At 38.9% G+C, this 16,979-nt stretch overlaps 1 protein-coding gene across 1 annotated transcript in view; it reads right to left on the reverse strand.

Moving 5' to 3' along the window:
• dapk1 (death-associated protein kinase 1) overlaps nt 1–16,979 on the reverse strand; it is a 62,631-nt gene that overhangs the window by 35,453 nt on the left and 10,199 nt on the right. Inside the window, exon 3 of the mRNA XM_058635951.1 lies at nt 3,877–4,098. Within this exon, the coding sequence (XP_058491934.1) occupies nt 3,877–4,098 (222 nt within the window). The remainder of the gene's footprint in view (nt 1–3,876; nt 4,099–16,979) is intronic.

Below are 16,979 nucleotides of genomic sequence, written 5' to 3' on the forward strand. Positions count from 1 at the left end.
ACCATTTTGTAACTATGAAAAAACAACAACAAGATCCAACATGTTACAGAAGAGAAAGGCTTTTGATGTCAGAGGTATCTTGTCATATGCTCCTTTAAAATTAGCATTTTAATAACAGCGGCAAAACAAACCCAACATTACATCTACCAATATATATTAAGGTCAGCAGAGGTCCCTCATTACAATTGAAGACCATTCAATAAGCCAACTGTAATTCAGCCATCACAGAATGACTACTGAAAGTGGTAAGCAGTAAGAGAAGAGGCAGAAAAGAAAGGGAAGGAGAGCAGATTTATCATGGGCACAGCATGATAATGTGAGTGAAAGCCTGCAGTGAGGGGAAGTGACAGAAAGGACTAGAGAGAAGAAGCGCATAGATAACTGTAATTACAATCCTGCTTATCCAGTCTCTGAGCATTCACTCAGACATACACCAATACAAACACACATTTAAATTGCAGTACACTGACCATTTAACAAAAACATTTTTATTTTGATACTTTAAGTCGATATATCACTAGCATTAAAGTTTCTTTCATGTGTGATATAAAATGTAAAAATGTTACATGCTGCTGTAAAAAAAATAAAATCACAGCATATCAGTGCTTTTCTTAATTTGTCCGTCTGCAACTGAAACCTCCAAATACACCCAAACACATGCTACTCCACCCCTCAGGGAGGGAACACCAGACCAGCTGCACAACTAGTATCGCAACCCCCTCCACCCCCTCCACCCACACGACCCTCCTTCCTATACATCTGTTATGTTTATTCCATCATCTGCCTCAGCAGCATCACAGACAACAGAGGAGGTTTCTGTCCAAACACACGGTCTCTGACACTATTTTCATAGGTCAGTCAGTGTTTCAGGTCAAAGGGCAGTTGGTGATGTGGTTGTATTTACCCAGAGCACAGCACAGGAGCAGGACAGGATGTGGAGGACAAAAGGACATGAGTCAAATATTTTTCCCTATCTAAATGTAGCTTGTTGTTTTACCTGCCATAACATTACATGACCCAACAGCTTTGACTGTATTTGTTTAAGGCGGTTTCGTATATTTTTATACCATGACGTGAAACAATTTTTTTTAAATGTATGAATTTAAAACTGTAGTGCATAACTTTTAAATATAAACAAATGTCCATTGCATTAAACCATTGCCACACCATGCTGATTAAGCCTATGAACTCCACATGACTCTGCATTTCTCAGTAAAGCATCACTTAGACCTTGTGTCAGCCGGCAACATTCCCACGCCGCACACGGGGAGTGATTTGCTTTCTGTCAAGACAGATGACGGCAGCAGCAACATTGCACTAGTAAAGCGATGCAGCTGCAGACAGGTTGGAGTATAAGTGCTATGAATGTATCAGAATTGAATTGTACAGCTTAAAAAAAAACTGTTTTTCAACAATTTGACATGATAAACACTCTCCTACCCCTACACTGTCACTGTTTACACACAAAATCTCCCTCAGGTCTGATCGTATTGCTTGACAGAGCTTGTTTTCAGATGAAGGATGTAACTCACTGTTTCTGCACACATACACAACACAACATCAACAACTACAGAAAATTAATAAAAGTTATGCAATGCAGCTTCAACACATTCATTATATCATTTGCGTATGATCGTTTTAAAATGACAGCCTCCCTTGGTAGATTACAATAATTGAATAGGCTCAAAGCATTTGACACTTTATAAGTGGTCGTGTCTCTGACTGAACTAAGACTGTCAGCAGCATTTTATGACACAAGCTTGGCGTTAACACAGAGTCATCAACGATGTGCTGATTCAACTGAAACACAGGCACTCAGTGTATAAATCAGATTTTAAGTCATGTGTTCATAATTATGAGTTGATTAATAGGTCTATAAAAATGTGAAGGTCCATTACATGTAAATGGATGGACTACTGAGTACAGTCATAGCAACATGTCCACGTAAAATGCAGCCTGATCAACACAAAGACAAACCTTCTTGTAAAAAAACAAGAAACAAACTTGAAATTGTTACTCCTGACAGTCTAAAATAATATTAATATTTCTGAAATAATGTAAATGTTCAATTATGTTCAAATGTTTTTTAATCATTTGTCAGATACTCTAAGACCCGTAGCTGCTTTGTCTTTCTGGGAGAATGTGGCATGAACAAGTTTGGGCATGTATGAGCTCCATCATCCATGGCAGACAAGGCAGGAAAATAAACTGCCATGTCTCCACAGTGAATGGATATAAGGAATTAGATTAACCTATACAGACGCATCTTGTGAACCATCAACTAGTAGGTACTTTGCATTTTCCTTTATTTCTCCACTTAATTTATATTCCACAACCAACAATTATGACAATTGTTTTGATTAGACAATGTAAGTATTATTTCAAGCATCATTGAGCAATTGAAAAGAACATGCGGCGCACAGTGGACACTACATATCTGGAGATGGGACCACTTTTATTTTTTTTATATTTTACAGGGTATAACTGAAATGAATGTCCATTTGTCATATCAGGAATAGAATGGCTTCAAGTGAATAAACAAGATCCATATTTGGATATTTGGTTTACAAACTGCACTGATGATGAGTTCACAACTGCTCTATAACATATTTTACAGGGGGCTGCAGTGCTAAAGTATTTTACGTTATAAAGCCTAATTAAATCTACAGTATAAAATGAGATAAGTTCTGTCTTTCTCTATGCGATGCTAATAGATTTACTGATTTATTGCACTTCAACAACTCATCTTCACATTTAGAGATTGAAACATATTTGCATATTATCTCTCTCGTAGTGACCTGCTCTACCAGTTTACTATGTTGAGCAGAAAATAAGCCACAGACTTATTATTCACACGTGCACTGCACTGTTCGGTGCTCGTCATTTCTTCCTTTCAAGCTATCGTAAGTGATCATTGGTCAGGAATGTGGTCAGACAGCTGCAGCTCTCAATGCTACATTCATCACTATTGGTTATAAGGTGACCCAGTAATAGAGGTGTACTTTATTCAGCTTCTATGCTTGTTTGTTCTAAATAATTGTGTCAGCTGGATACTTGCAATGTAAACAAATGATATTTGGAGTTTCATATAACCTGGTCAACAGGTCTAACTGGTACTCCGATGGAAAAAAAAAGGCATGTTAAAGCATGCAGTCAATATTTAGAATAATTTTATCCTGAATATTTGCTATGAAAAACATCTGACAAAGTAGCATCTCACATTTTTTTAGTTCTTAAAAAAATGTCAAAACAGCAGGTTTTATTTTGGTTATTTGGTTATTTTAGTTTTTCTATATTTTATTACATGTAAGGTGAATTGGGAGTAGCTGATCTCTTCCTTTGGAGTTATCCTGGCTTGAGTGTGAGATTTAAACTAACCACCTAAGTAACTAACAAACTAACTAGGGCCAAGTTGTGGCTTGAGAGAACTTATGACAATTTATGTCTATAAATCTGTCTCCTGTGAACCAACCAACTTTAATTCTGAATTTCATATGAAAAGAAAATGTGTGTCACGCCAACAGTGTTTATATAAGATGCTGCAAAGCTGCACATATACCTTTGTTTAAGACATTAAAAATGTTAAGGTCAAAGCATGGATGTAGAAAATGCTCATTTATCATCTACTGCTGAATACCTCACACCATGAGCAGATAATAACTGATCCCAATTTTCTTATTATTTTGAAAAAAGTTTGGATTAACCAAGATGAATGGGTGTTTTTGCAATATGAAAAAAAAGATTGTTCCCCTTATTATATGTTTTCAGTCGATACCTTTAATAAATGTGTTGTCAGCAGTCTATTTCTAAATGAGTGGTTAAATTTAAAATGTCAGCATGGCAAATAAAGAGGAAGACAAAAAGAAAACTACTCACAGCTCCAGGATGAGGATCACCTCGGCCTTGTTTTCAAAAACTTCGTGCAGCGTGATGATGTTTGGGTGTTGGATCTCCTTTAGGATGTTCACCTCACGCTCAATGTCTTCCCTCGTCACCCCTCGCCGGCTCGATTTGCTGCGCCGTTTCTTGATGAATTTGGCGGCATACTCCACGCCCGTACTCCTGTGCCGACATCTTCTGACCACAGCAAACTGGCCACTGGGGGAGAGAAGAGATTGTCTTTAGAGATGACATGGCAGCTACTGTTGAAACATAAACATAAGCATTGGTTCCATTCCATTCGAAAATGGTCCTAGTAGGCACATTTTGGTAATATGGGCAGACTAGTCGGACTAGTTGTTTCACGTCTTTTTTCATTACTTATGTTAAGCTGAGACAATATCAGTTGGTTCCAGATAAAGCTATGAAGCTCCAGAAATAGCTCTCAGAAAGTGTATTATTATTTTAAGGTAAAGGTTTATGTTTAATAAAGTAACAAACAAGATTGTTACCCTAGAAAATTCCATCACTTTTGCTGGGTCCACAGCCTATTGAGCTTAGAGGAGCAGCTTCAAGATGCATTCAAGAACCCTCTTAAATTTGATCACTTCTGCAACCCCAAATGCAGTACTAAATGCTTGATGCTGCTGCTACCTTGTGGTAATAGACGCACCACAAATGAGGTAGTTTTTGGAGGAGAGGATCTTATTTTTTTAAATCAATGCAATCGCTAATAAAACATTTTCTAGTTTTGTGTTTTGTATTGCTGATATATTACTAATATTCACATTAACTGATCAGCTTTTTATAATAAAACTAATAATTGAACATTCAAGCCCATCCCAATATATAACAAAAGATGACATATCATTTGTTTATCTAATGGGTCTTTTTAACCCTCCATTTTTAAAAACTGACAACAGAGTTACAGCGAGCATACATGGCTGCGGTCCGTCGACGAGGTACAGACGTTCCTATGTTTGGTGGCTGACGAGAGGATCCAGAGAATACTGGATGTTGCATATAAAACAACATCACGGCAGTTTAGCACAGAGGTACTATGGAGTAATGGAAAATGATGTGCCTGATACCAAACTGAGTAGAGTCAACTAGAGCCGAGTAGTGCTAGAACTGTATCATGGAAAAGCAGCATAACGTAGTTTAAATAAGAATCTGATTTGAAGCCACCAGCAAAACCCTTGGTAAAAGTTAGCATATCGCTACCAAGCATAATGCAGACAGGCACACTTCATTCAGTAAATTGATTCCCTGCTTGTGCTTGTATACTGGGATTTGAAAATTCAACCTATAATTGTTACAACACTTAAATCAAGCTACTTAACTGTGCATGGAAACCTACTAAAGATCCTCATTCTGACTGCTAAAGTGCATGTATAAGCATTTACTACCATTTAAGCAATCTATATGTGGGGTAATTTTAGCATTTCAAATGATGGCCATGTATGAACAACAAAGGGACCATTTTGGAAAATCCACTATCGTGTTGCCATGCAGCATTGCTGCCATCTGACTAGATAACGCAGACTCCACTGCTGTCTCTTCACCAAAATACTGCCAGCAAAACCACTTGGGAAAGCAAGGACACTTGGCTGAGGACTCTTGATGCCTGCAATAGTTGTATCTCCTCATGGCCATCGTAATCATGAAGCACTTAGTGTACCATCCACCCACAGAGGTAGAAAGAGAGTAGGGGGTGAGAGAAAAAGTGAGAGCTCATCTCTCAGTAATTTTTCTAATTTTTTTTTTATTTTCACACAGATTTACAGCAGAGGAAACTATCTGGACAAAAAGGGATATAATAAAGAGAGCCCCACATTGTCATCCGGCTCCCACGGCCCTGCTCAGACTAGAGTGCACAGTCTGTAGGCAGCAGTTAAGTAATTTAGCAATAGGTCTCCCACTCTAAACCTCTCCTGACAATGTCTCCCAATATTTGAAGCAAATGTATGAACCCCATGAGAGGACTGCAGCTGTAGAAAAGTGACAAAAAAAGGACAAAAAAAAAAACATATGGCAACAGCAAACTCTCATGGGAAGTATCAATAACACAAATGTCACCCTGCTCTGACTCACAACTGTAGTGTCTCATTATAGGCTGATCAGAGGTGTCAGGTCATGTCCACCGTTAAGGGGGACAACTATTTTTTCTCTTTAAATTTTAAAAACTCTTTAAAAATTAATTCCAGCATTTATATGTTTAATGTCCTCGCAGAAACAAACGGACAAATGACACAACAAACAACCACACTATGTTTTAATGTCTTCGTCTAGCTCTAAGATGCTGAACTCTGACTAAGCACTTTGAGCATCCGTATGGCATAGTCATGTAGAGCCAAGCAGTGGCTTAAGATCATTGCTTGTTTTTTGCAGCAAAATGGATTTCCTCAACTGACAGTCACAGGTTTTCAATTGGTTAATGGAGCTAATTTAAACATATCTGTTTCCTAACTTGGTCTTGCACTGAAGAACTGAGAAAATGTCCTTCAACAAACTATTTATCAATGAATCCTGCTGTAGGATAATATGCAGTAAGCCAGTTGTTGATATGGCGATACATGACTGCATAAGTGAATAATGTGATTTTGGTTGTCATAAACATGTTATAAGTAAGCTGAACGGCAGATTTACTAAAGGGAACAATGTCTCTTTAAGGAAGTGATTTGTTCTGCAACAGAACCAAAGACACAAAGCAGACAATGTGAAGAGGAAGAGAGAGCAGAGCTTTCTCATGCTAATCATACCTCTGCCCCTCCCTCTCCCCCCAACACCAGTTCATACTCACACACAACTGTTAACAGAATACCCTAAACAGAGAAAGTCTTTGCAAACTGAACATGAACTCACAGGCTATATCCATACTACTATGTTTTTATTTGAAAACAACTAGCCTTCAGAAGTAATCCGGCTCCATGGTAATGTCTTACTTGCCCTTTTGGATGTCGTTTCTGAGTCCGTTAAGTAAGCTAAACGTTAAACAGCTAGACTACTTACATCGTGTGCTGTAAAAGAAGGAACGCTGTAATATGTTGGCTTCTTAAGAAACATACGTGCCAACCGCAAACTTCAAGGCAAGCAGCCTTGAAGCACACCCTTCAACTTTTCCTTGTGCTGTCAAACTTACTCACCTACTGCTCAAAGTGCATGCAGAGGAATAAACAATAATCTGTGAAGCCGTGGGATATGGTGAGAAAACACTGTTTTTCTTCTCTGGGATAGAGAAAGGAAAGCACAACTGACTTTGTGTACTTGATGGAACACCATCTGTGGAGTTTTAGAGCCATCCTGTGCCACTATTACTTGTCAAGTCAGTGTAGCATCCCAACTATGGTTTTATCCATTTGTCCAGTGAATACATGTACTGTGGTGTGTTAGGTAAAAGCAGCTGTTAGGTGTCAGCAACCTGTGTCAACGACAGCAGTGACTCTGGAGGATTGCTTCATTAGGGGAAGGAATCTGAGTAATGACCACATCTCCTCATGGGTTGGGTAGAACTGTGTTTACATGTCATTATGTTACAGTTACAGTTGAGACATGGTGGGGAGGCTGTGAACTAATAAATCCAAGTGAAGAAACCTAAGTTATGCTGCCCTTTTACCTCCACAATACCAAGGGAACAAGAGTCTGTAGCTGTTAATTTATTTCTGAAATAAGTATAAAAATCGCACCTAAAAGTAATAATGAAACAGGATACAGAAAGACTGATCACCCATCAATACACAAATATTTATAAAAAACCTAATCCCTACTGATAAAGATTCGAAAAAGGGAGTCAAAAAGTAAACCATAACACAGCCAAAAAGTTAATGAGGGAAAAATACACCAGCAGCTTTTAACTAAAACTCCTCACGTCTGTTCTTTTCAGACTCAAATGCACATAAAGAGAAGGGAAAATTAGTCCACCCTTCATTAACGACACCAGCTGCACAAACAGGCAAACAAGGGAAAGCAGTTCAGCTGAACCCTCTTCCCTCATTGAGGTAGTAGAGGTAAATGAAGAATCCAGTGCAGGCTTTTAAAAAGAATCTATTTCAGAGCTAACCCAGCCACATTCAAAGTGGCGACTCCCCCTTGTTTAACAGACTGCTTATGTTTACCTTTAAATGGAGTCTATATGGGAACTCCCATCACCTTCTATGCATGTACACTGAGACCGACGTGCACAAATGCTGCTGAATAAATGAAATGATAAGGCAGAAAAAATGTGCAGGCTCATGAGAGAATAAAACAATTCCTGAGAACCATTAACAAACAGTCCAGTGCAGCTCTCCCTCTCAACCCTGTACAGCTCAAAACCCCAGATAGTTGGCAGGATCACATTTCTTAGTTGCCTTTGTAGTGTTTGAAGCATAGACTAGGCTTCCCACTTTGGGCCTACTTGTTTCTCTAACTGGAGGGGAGGGGATAGGAAAGGAAGCTGGTTGGGAAAGAAGAGGAGAGGTTTGTTTGTGTGTATGAGAGCCGCTTGGGTGTGTGAGACAATGCACTGCAGAATCTTGCAGCGCTTATCCCTGCTGGCGGGAGAGTGTTCATCTCTGGGAACATACAACGTTCTACATTAACCAGTCAGTTCAGTATTATCAACTAATATTTCAGGTTTACTGTTTACAGCCACACCTGCCGAATGAACAAGGTGGAAGCACAGTTGCAATAGTACAAATTAATTGATGCTGCTTTACCTTCCCTGAAATACAAGATAACTCATCTTAAGGTACAGTGAGAGACAATTTAATATACTACCCATATGTTTATAAGTGTATGATCCCAATAAATATCACTTGGTTTTTATAGCCTTAGAATATGCCTTTCATTTTTACTTAAGATGATAAGGGCCTTGCATTACAGAAGCTGCCATCTTGCACACCATCTATGCAAACTGAGAAGAACTGCAAGTACGGTGTCTCTGGCCATTACCACCCCTTATATGCAGCAATCTCTCTTTATTAGCACTTTGTATCAGTTGTGCTTCCTCCTTGATCTCCATCAGTTGTGATAATGCATCTCCGTCAGTGTGCAGAGTTGGAATGTCACTGGACGATTATGAGATCGTCAGCATTTTGTGATTTAATATGACAATGGTTTGAATTCAGTGGATATTTCTTAATATTTAAAAACTACACATGACAGCTTTAAGACAACAGCTATAGACAGGGGTATGTGCAGGAAGAGCAGCGCACAACAATGAACAACTTGATGATTTGAAGCACAGAGCTGTTAAGTTCACTCTGTAAGGGGCCTGACCTCTGGACACTGGTGAGCTGTGAAACCACTGCAGCTTCACCTGGATGACTGGCTGATGTTAGTAAGAGGCTGCTAGTCTGACAAGGAGCTTGGCCCTGTCAACGTCAGGCAGCGTTGGAATGAACGACATTCAGTGATAATCAGCAAAGCCGAGGCTTTCTGAACAAAGATAAGTCAGGTGAGGGTGGACAGGGTGGGGAATATTTAGTAAGGTAACAAGCACACAGCACATCACAATACAACACAACACACAGCTGCCAAAATGTAAGTGAAGTGGAAAATCAGTCTGAAAAGGACAAAGTGGAAGAAAGGATTTCCACATAATAATTCTCACCCATGTCACTATTTGTAAAGATTTTTACAGTGTAAGCTGCCATGGGTAAAACAGCCACATCCAGCTGTAGCTGTTTCACACAATGTAATAATGACTGCTATGAGTAACAATAAAAAAAAGAAATTGGAAATTACAATGAACCTAATGTAGGTGATAAAATGGGAACAAATGTACAGGAAGTACAAATATTTGTCTAGAGTACAAATCAGGACACTCCGTATTCTTCTACATTTCTGCATGTAAATTACAAGTTAATTACATGTTCTGGTAGGTTCTGTAACAATTTGTTTGTGTGACACAGCAGGTAAAGACTGTGGTGCATTTAGGAACTAAAATTTCCCTCAGTTTCCCTCAGGTGTTGGACAAACAAAAGTGGAGGAACTAATCAATGATATACCTTCAGGGTTCTTCTTTGAGGACCGAGTCAAATCATGCACACTGTTTGAACTACTCAAACCCAAGTCTGTATATTGTAAGTAATTCAACTTCCTCAGTGAGAATGAGGCGATAACAAGCTCAGTCTGAGTCTGAAGGTGTCAATGCAGGGTGTCTGCCACAGCTTGAGCTGACAGCACGCACATCACACTCTACCTGCCTAGAAAATCTGTATTTCCACTGTTGGTGAGCTGATTTGTGTATTGGCTGACTTCAGCATCTCAGAGGTAAGGACAAGTGATATCTTCATGGCTCTACATTCCTGATACCTAAATGCAGAAAACTAACCAGGTATTTCACCATCAGAAGCACATTTCTTCATTAGCCAGTACACAACAAAGCCCCCTGCACAACTGAGTTAAGTTGTGTTTGTCTGGACAGCATTTGATGTAAATTATTAACCTCAGGATAATCTAATATGTAGATAATTCCAAGGGACTGGAAAAGGAAAGTGTGACACTCACTCACTCGCCCTTTTAATATTTGGCCTCAATCCGACTATAATCCATCTATGCAACACAGCCTCTTAAATACAGTACAGCTTATACCCGTGGGAGTATTTGATACAATGAATGATGTATAAGATGCAATGATCTTTTAAGACCACTGCCCCGACACCACATAAACACATTTTCATAATATATAATGACGAAATAAAAACCTGTAATTGAAACAGGTCATATGTACAGTGCAAAATGTTTCATGTGTGTCATAAACTAAGTTTCTCTGATGTAATCCAGGACCTGACCTACTAATAGTTTCCTCGCAGCTATAGCTGCAGGGCCAGAGCAATCACATGTGATTTTTCAAAGCAATGAAGCAACTCTGCTAACAGCAGCATCACCGCTTACAATGCTTACAATAGCACAACAATAATACCACAGTGTCGCTGACTGCTGGAAGGCAATCCTGTTATATAGTTCCTAAATTCATATCTCAGTTTCTCGTAAGCAACAGTCTTTACATGCACAGCTTAATCGAGCTACGGCCGTAGTCTGACTGACAGGAAATCGGACAACTTGCCAAGTACATCCGACTCCTCCTCCAGAGGTGGTGCTGTATCTCTCTGTAAGCTACTGTGTATTGATTCAGTTTCCTGTTGATCTGTACGTCACAGAAAAACAAGCAGCGAAGGACGAGATGGATGGTGAGATGGATGGTGCTGTGGGTCTGTATGTGTCATACCTGTTGTACATGCCAATCGTGATACAAATTAGATCGAACATGACGCAGCCACCACATGAATGGCCAAATCTGAATGCAGAAGCTGGTGTTTGACCAGAGAGGTATGAGATAAACAGATTTTTTAATCACAACATGTATAATTTCAATACTTTACTCTAAACAGTGAAGATTTGCACTTGGATCAACAAATAACATATATAAATAACTAGCCACACACTGGTTTAGGGGTTTTGTTGGACTGAGGTAGTACACAAGTCTAATTTGCCTGCCATGGTTTCATAATGGAGTGTTTTTTTGTTTTTTTTACACTTCCCAGTGTAACATTAAGCATAACTGAGAGCTTTGTACGGTTTATTCATTGCATGGCTGAAAGCAGAACTCTTTGTCCTGCAGCATATTTATTAATTTGTCTTTTTGTGAGAGACTCCTCATTTAGTGAAAAAAAAGCATTTAGCAGGAGGCATTTTCATTGTCCTCATGTTTAATGGAAAATGAAAGTAAAAGAGTCACTGCCCTGTCACTATAATGGTCTCTATAATGACACTGTGTATCATCTCTTGTGAGCCAGCTATTGATTGGCTCTCCGTACTACCACTGTGAAATAGGAGAGGGTGCTGAAAAGCTGAAAAGTGGTCAGTACAATAGCAGGCAGACTTGCAGAGCTGCAGGATGGCACACACCACATCTACAAGGCGTCCCTATCAAATGTGATACTAATATACATGGAGTGATGGAGGATAACACTAATGTAAACAGCAGATTAAGTTGCCCGGATTTATTCCTCAGAACAAAGTAAACTTAATCCAAGAATAATGTCAACAATAATAATGTCATATCAATTGTTTCTATCAACCAGATGTATTTATTTTCCCCCTGTGATGTTATCCCTGTGATAATCACAGCAAATACCTAATCTACGCTGCGGCCTCACATGTGTCTATTTAATCCGTGCTCCCGGTCTGACATGCTTTTTCGAGGTTGATGTACTGAAAAGGATTTGATGTCATTAAGCACAGTTCTACATTTCGGGTCAGACAAAGCCCAAGCCCAAACCCATCTGACAAAAGTGAGGTGCTGTAATCTGGCATGAATCTCCATCCCCATCATCTTGGTGACAAAGCAGATTTGATACAGTGCAGTGAGAGGCTGATGGGATTAGTCATCATCATGTCAGCCTACTACTAGAGTAGTTAAAAGAGTAATACCACTGTACAGTACATTCCCTTTCAACAGTGTGTTCACTTATTCGTTAATTCAATGCCTTTTTCCAGCCATTTATAGACAAAACAAGAGCTAATGTCAGCAAATAAAAAGAGAAAATAAAAGTTTTGACCTTACTGAAAATTACTTTTATTGGGTGAAGGACACATCTCCTTGTCCTTGTCTGGCATTTTAATGATAAACGTTTACTATACAGTTATAATATCAGATGATCACGTTCAAAAGAAGCTATAATCGTGACGGTGATAAAAAAAAGATTGTGCAGCCTTAACGAACATATTTGTAGCTGTAGAATCCACTAGGTTATTCTCTGTGTTCTCGGCCATGATGAGGCTGTCCCACCTTGCCTCTTCAGTGGTGACATAAAATGCATCACAATGTCACCACAGACACAAAAACAAAACACTGCTGTACTGAGAAACAGAGAGACAGAGTGTGTCAAATGGAACAGATTGATCAGCATTTTGTGAATTCATGTGGCAATGGTTTTACATTTTTTTATATGTAAAAGTTTTGCACTAGAGCTTTGATGCAGGAATACAATAATGTGCTGTACTGTCTACTTTGACTTATTATTATTATATATTTTATTAAACACAAAGTACAACTAAATTCAAGTCTCAGCCTTATTCAGTGCAGAAGAGAAATCTTGACCCACTTGAATCCCCTGTGGGTCAAGATGCTGTTTGAGACTGTGTCTTAAGATGTCGTGTTAAATGCACTGTCATTGTTTGTGATGCGCAGATGTAAAATACAGTATAACTACTACTTACATATTCTCCTTAACAATGCCTGTATATGTTTTTTTGTTTCTAACTAACTCACCAACTTTGTTTCTAATGACCTATGTTTCTATGATAATTTTCATACTTCTATCTGAACAGTGAAAAAAGAAATATTTCTAAGGCTTCTTTTAGTGTAATTCAAATACAGTAATGTCATTTCTGATAAATTGCAAATATAACAGATGTTAAGAAAATCTCCATCTGGACATCCTGACAAAATATTCGTTTACAAACTCACTCAAATTCAGTTTACACCCACCCAGGATTATCTACCTCACTCTTCCTCCCTTCAACCAGCAGTGGTTTCTCTGCTCAGTCTCTGAATCCTGTTGCCGTGGTTACTCTTCCGTTGTACACAATGGCATGGTGGTTGCATAATGTTTTTCTGTCTGTGCAGTTTGTGGCCTGCACTACAGCTGAGTGGGCAGGGAACACTCTTAGGCACCCTCCCACACTTGGCTCTATGCTAATGAAAAGCCTGGCCTCACCAGGGAGTTTTCACACTGAATCATATCGGACAGCAAAGTGCCACGGAGCCTCGGAGGTCATGGTTGTTATTTTGCTCCAAACTGAGCCTTTTTGGCTTCTCTGTCACTGGTTGAACTGTCGGTTACTGGCAGCCCAATAGTCATCGGGTTCAAACAAAATAAGGCACATGAAATCAACTACAAATTGACTTTTCAATCAGAGTGGAGTCACATTAAAGAATAATTGATTTCCACCACTCTTAACTTCACTAGTTTAGGAGACAAACTTGTGTTTTTGATGCTTATCATGGGAATATCTCAATAGAAATGATCAATATTATTGTTTTTGTTTGTTGCAATTGTGTCGAGATGCATAAAATACATAACATATAAACTACACTCAACGAGACTCAAATTTAAAAAGCCTTTAATATAAACAATATTAATAATGAAGATGAATGTACAGTAGCGCAGCAGTTTAATGGTTTACTGAATTTACCAGAATGAAATTCATGGTCTTAAAAAAGGCATTATTTGTCTACGTTCATTATCGCTCAATTATCGGTTATTGAGGCTGAATAATTAAGTAAATCAAAATTCTCATTTACAACAATGCAATTAGTGAATCACAGTTGTTCTTTCATCTATGTAAAAATAAAAATGTAATGCATACAAGTAATATCTTTAAGATTGAATTGTTCCAGTAAGATAAAAAAAGTAGTAATACGATTTGACATTGTCATGCGGTAATGCTCAATAAAAATGTATATCTATTACACAGTAAATATTGCACTGCACATTAATATAAAAATCAATTCTCAAATGCAGTGTATAGCATGAAAAATGTATTTATTTATTTATTTTCCCTAAATTGTTCAGCGCTAATGGCTATTAAAGCATTGTTTGCTTCTGAACATTAGCTTTTTTTGCTTAATAAGAATGATTTACAATTTGATTGTAAAGTGTCATCTTGATTTGGCCTGTTGTCAAAGCACAGAAACAGACATGAGATTACACTATACAACAGATCAGCAGAAAGTAGTTTCCCTTCTGCTTTTATCTGTTTTGTCATCTCTTCTTACATTTCCTCGAACACAGAAACACCCAACTAGAGTCAAATACAGAGGAAGTGCTCAGAGCAGTTAACTCCAGTTTTGAAGGTTGTGGCGAGGAGGAGTGGTAAATTTGGACACCGTCACTGGATGGTGCACTGTACACTGGGACTTCATTCATCCACCATGAGCCAGAGACAATTTAATTAACTAGAGAAGCAGGACAGTAATTGCAGTGACCAGGCACATTTAAATTGAGGGACAAGACATAAACAAAGACTGTGCACACTCCTGTTTTTATGTGAAGATGTGGATGGAAAATAAGCAGAACCCAAATAAATTTTGTATCTTCAACCTTTCTTTTACTAAAAACCTTTTCACAAGAAAAGTATGATGCGCATTTAAGGTGAGATCCTGCCCACTAAACTAGTTGCTCTGCTTTGACTTTTTTACTCTCACTTTATCAAGCAGCAGGAAATTCACTCTCACTTTATCAAGCAGCAGGAAATCTGACAGCAAAAATATGATTTTTTTGCCCATTGAAATATTAATCTCTAATTTGATAAGCAAATCTCATATCCTACATCACATACAAGTTTTATCAGCCCCCTTTCTTTTAATGTGATGCTTGTTGGGACCCAATAGAACCCAAGGCCCTTGGTATACTTCTCCAAATTGCGTCATCAATGCGCAGGCTGATTTTGGAACTGCGCGCAAAGAAAAAAAAACAACAACAAAAAAACAGCACCACCGGTAGGTGGAGTATAAACCCCGCACACCAAGCAGAAAAAACATTTCGACAACAGAAGTAGTCGCCAAGGATAGTCATCTTCTACTGTAGATCTAGCGGCTGACACCCCGGCTCCCCTGCCCAACGGGCCTTTCAGCTGTGAGCCGCTCCACCAGATGTGTCCGAGGGAGCTGTATCATTGTTCTCTTCTTCTTTGGAAGGAATGTGTCCTATTCCCTGCATCCAGACTTGTGCCGCCACCTCATGGTGAAGTGGGATACTACAGTAACCTGACGCGCGAGTATACCAGGGTCCTCGATATGCGATGCGTAATGCGACACACACTGCAGGATGTGCACGAAAGTATACCAGGGCCTTCAGTCTTTGGAAAGATATTAAGCACTTGTGTCTCACCATATGCACATTTTTATATCATATATCATTTACACCAAACAGGTCTGTAAAATTGAAAAATTTGCAATAACACACTAACAGTTAGCCGAGAGTGTGAACGCAAACTCATTGTCTAAATACAAATTTATGCCTGTTACATTCAAAACCATTGTCAAAGGAATTTGACTCTATGTGTTTCTCGTAATTGCACTTTTTTGTTTCTGTGGCGACATCCCAGCACTGCACACAGAATAATAATTTTATGTCATTACTGTGCAGGCGAAGCTGAAGAAGCGCCAATAAGCACGAGTAAAGCATGACAGCTTCATACAGCACCACTATGGCTGAAAACACCAAGAAACACCCACAAAAAGTTTAACAAGTGGATTCTACCGCCAAAAATAAACCTGGATATTCAGCAGGGCTTCGCGGTCCTATTTTAATCACAATCACAATTTTGGATTTGTATTTCGAGGAAGCTGCAGTGTTGCAATAATAGAATACATCCTGGAGCTATGTACTCTGAGGCTTCTCCATTATTTTAAGATGCTGGCAATGAGGTGAAAGAGTTTAATATGCAATAAGTGCCACAGGCCAGACTTGATCCAGAAACCTCAGGATCATGAACTCTGAGGCCAGTGAGACATCATTAGTTTTGACATGGTTGCACACTCATCGTCTTCCCTACAGGTGTATAGACTTCTACCACTCCCGGCTGTTTTACAGTCTAGCAGCATCATGTGAACTCAGGAGGGAGGGGTGTCATCCTGAGACAGTTGCAGCTTCAGACAGTACTGTAGAAGTAATAGTACTGACAGAAAGCTAAATGAGAGTCAGGCAGTGTTTGCCCTTGTGTAGTAACCGCAGTGAAAAGCCATTCAATGTGTCAGAGGAATGTCAGTCACCTCCCCCAGCACTAGAGTTTTAAGGCAGCACCAACAATGGAAACATTGTGCTTAAAGGTAAATAGAGGTGAAAGGGTTCTTTTTACCATCTTCAGAGTTGTTATGATCTACAGGCTCCAAGATTCCCAAAATGTTTTTCATTATCAACAGCACCTGAACAGATTCTTCATGCTCAAAACCACAATCCCTGTAACCCCTAATGATGATCACTGAGAGATAATACAGACACCCCATTAAAAAATGTGTAGAAATAATGACAGTGATTGGTAAATGTCTCATCCAAGCTTTTTCTAAGGTTAAAGGTGTTTCCATGGCAGAAAGATACCTTCATAAA

This window comes from Solea solea, chromosome 8 (assembly GCF_958295425.1).
Source record: "Solea solea chromosome 8, fSolSol10.1, whole genome shotgun sequence".
Classification (NCBI taxonomy): Eukaryota; Metazoa; Chordata; class Actinopteri; order Pleuronectiformes; family Soleidae; genus Solea; species Solea solea.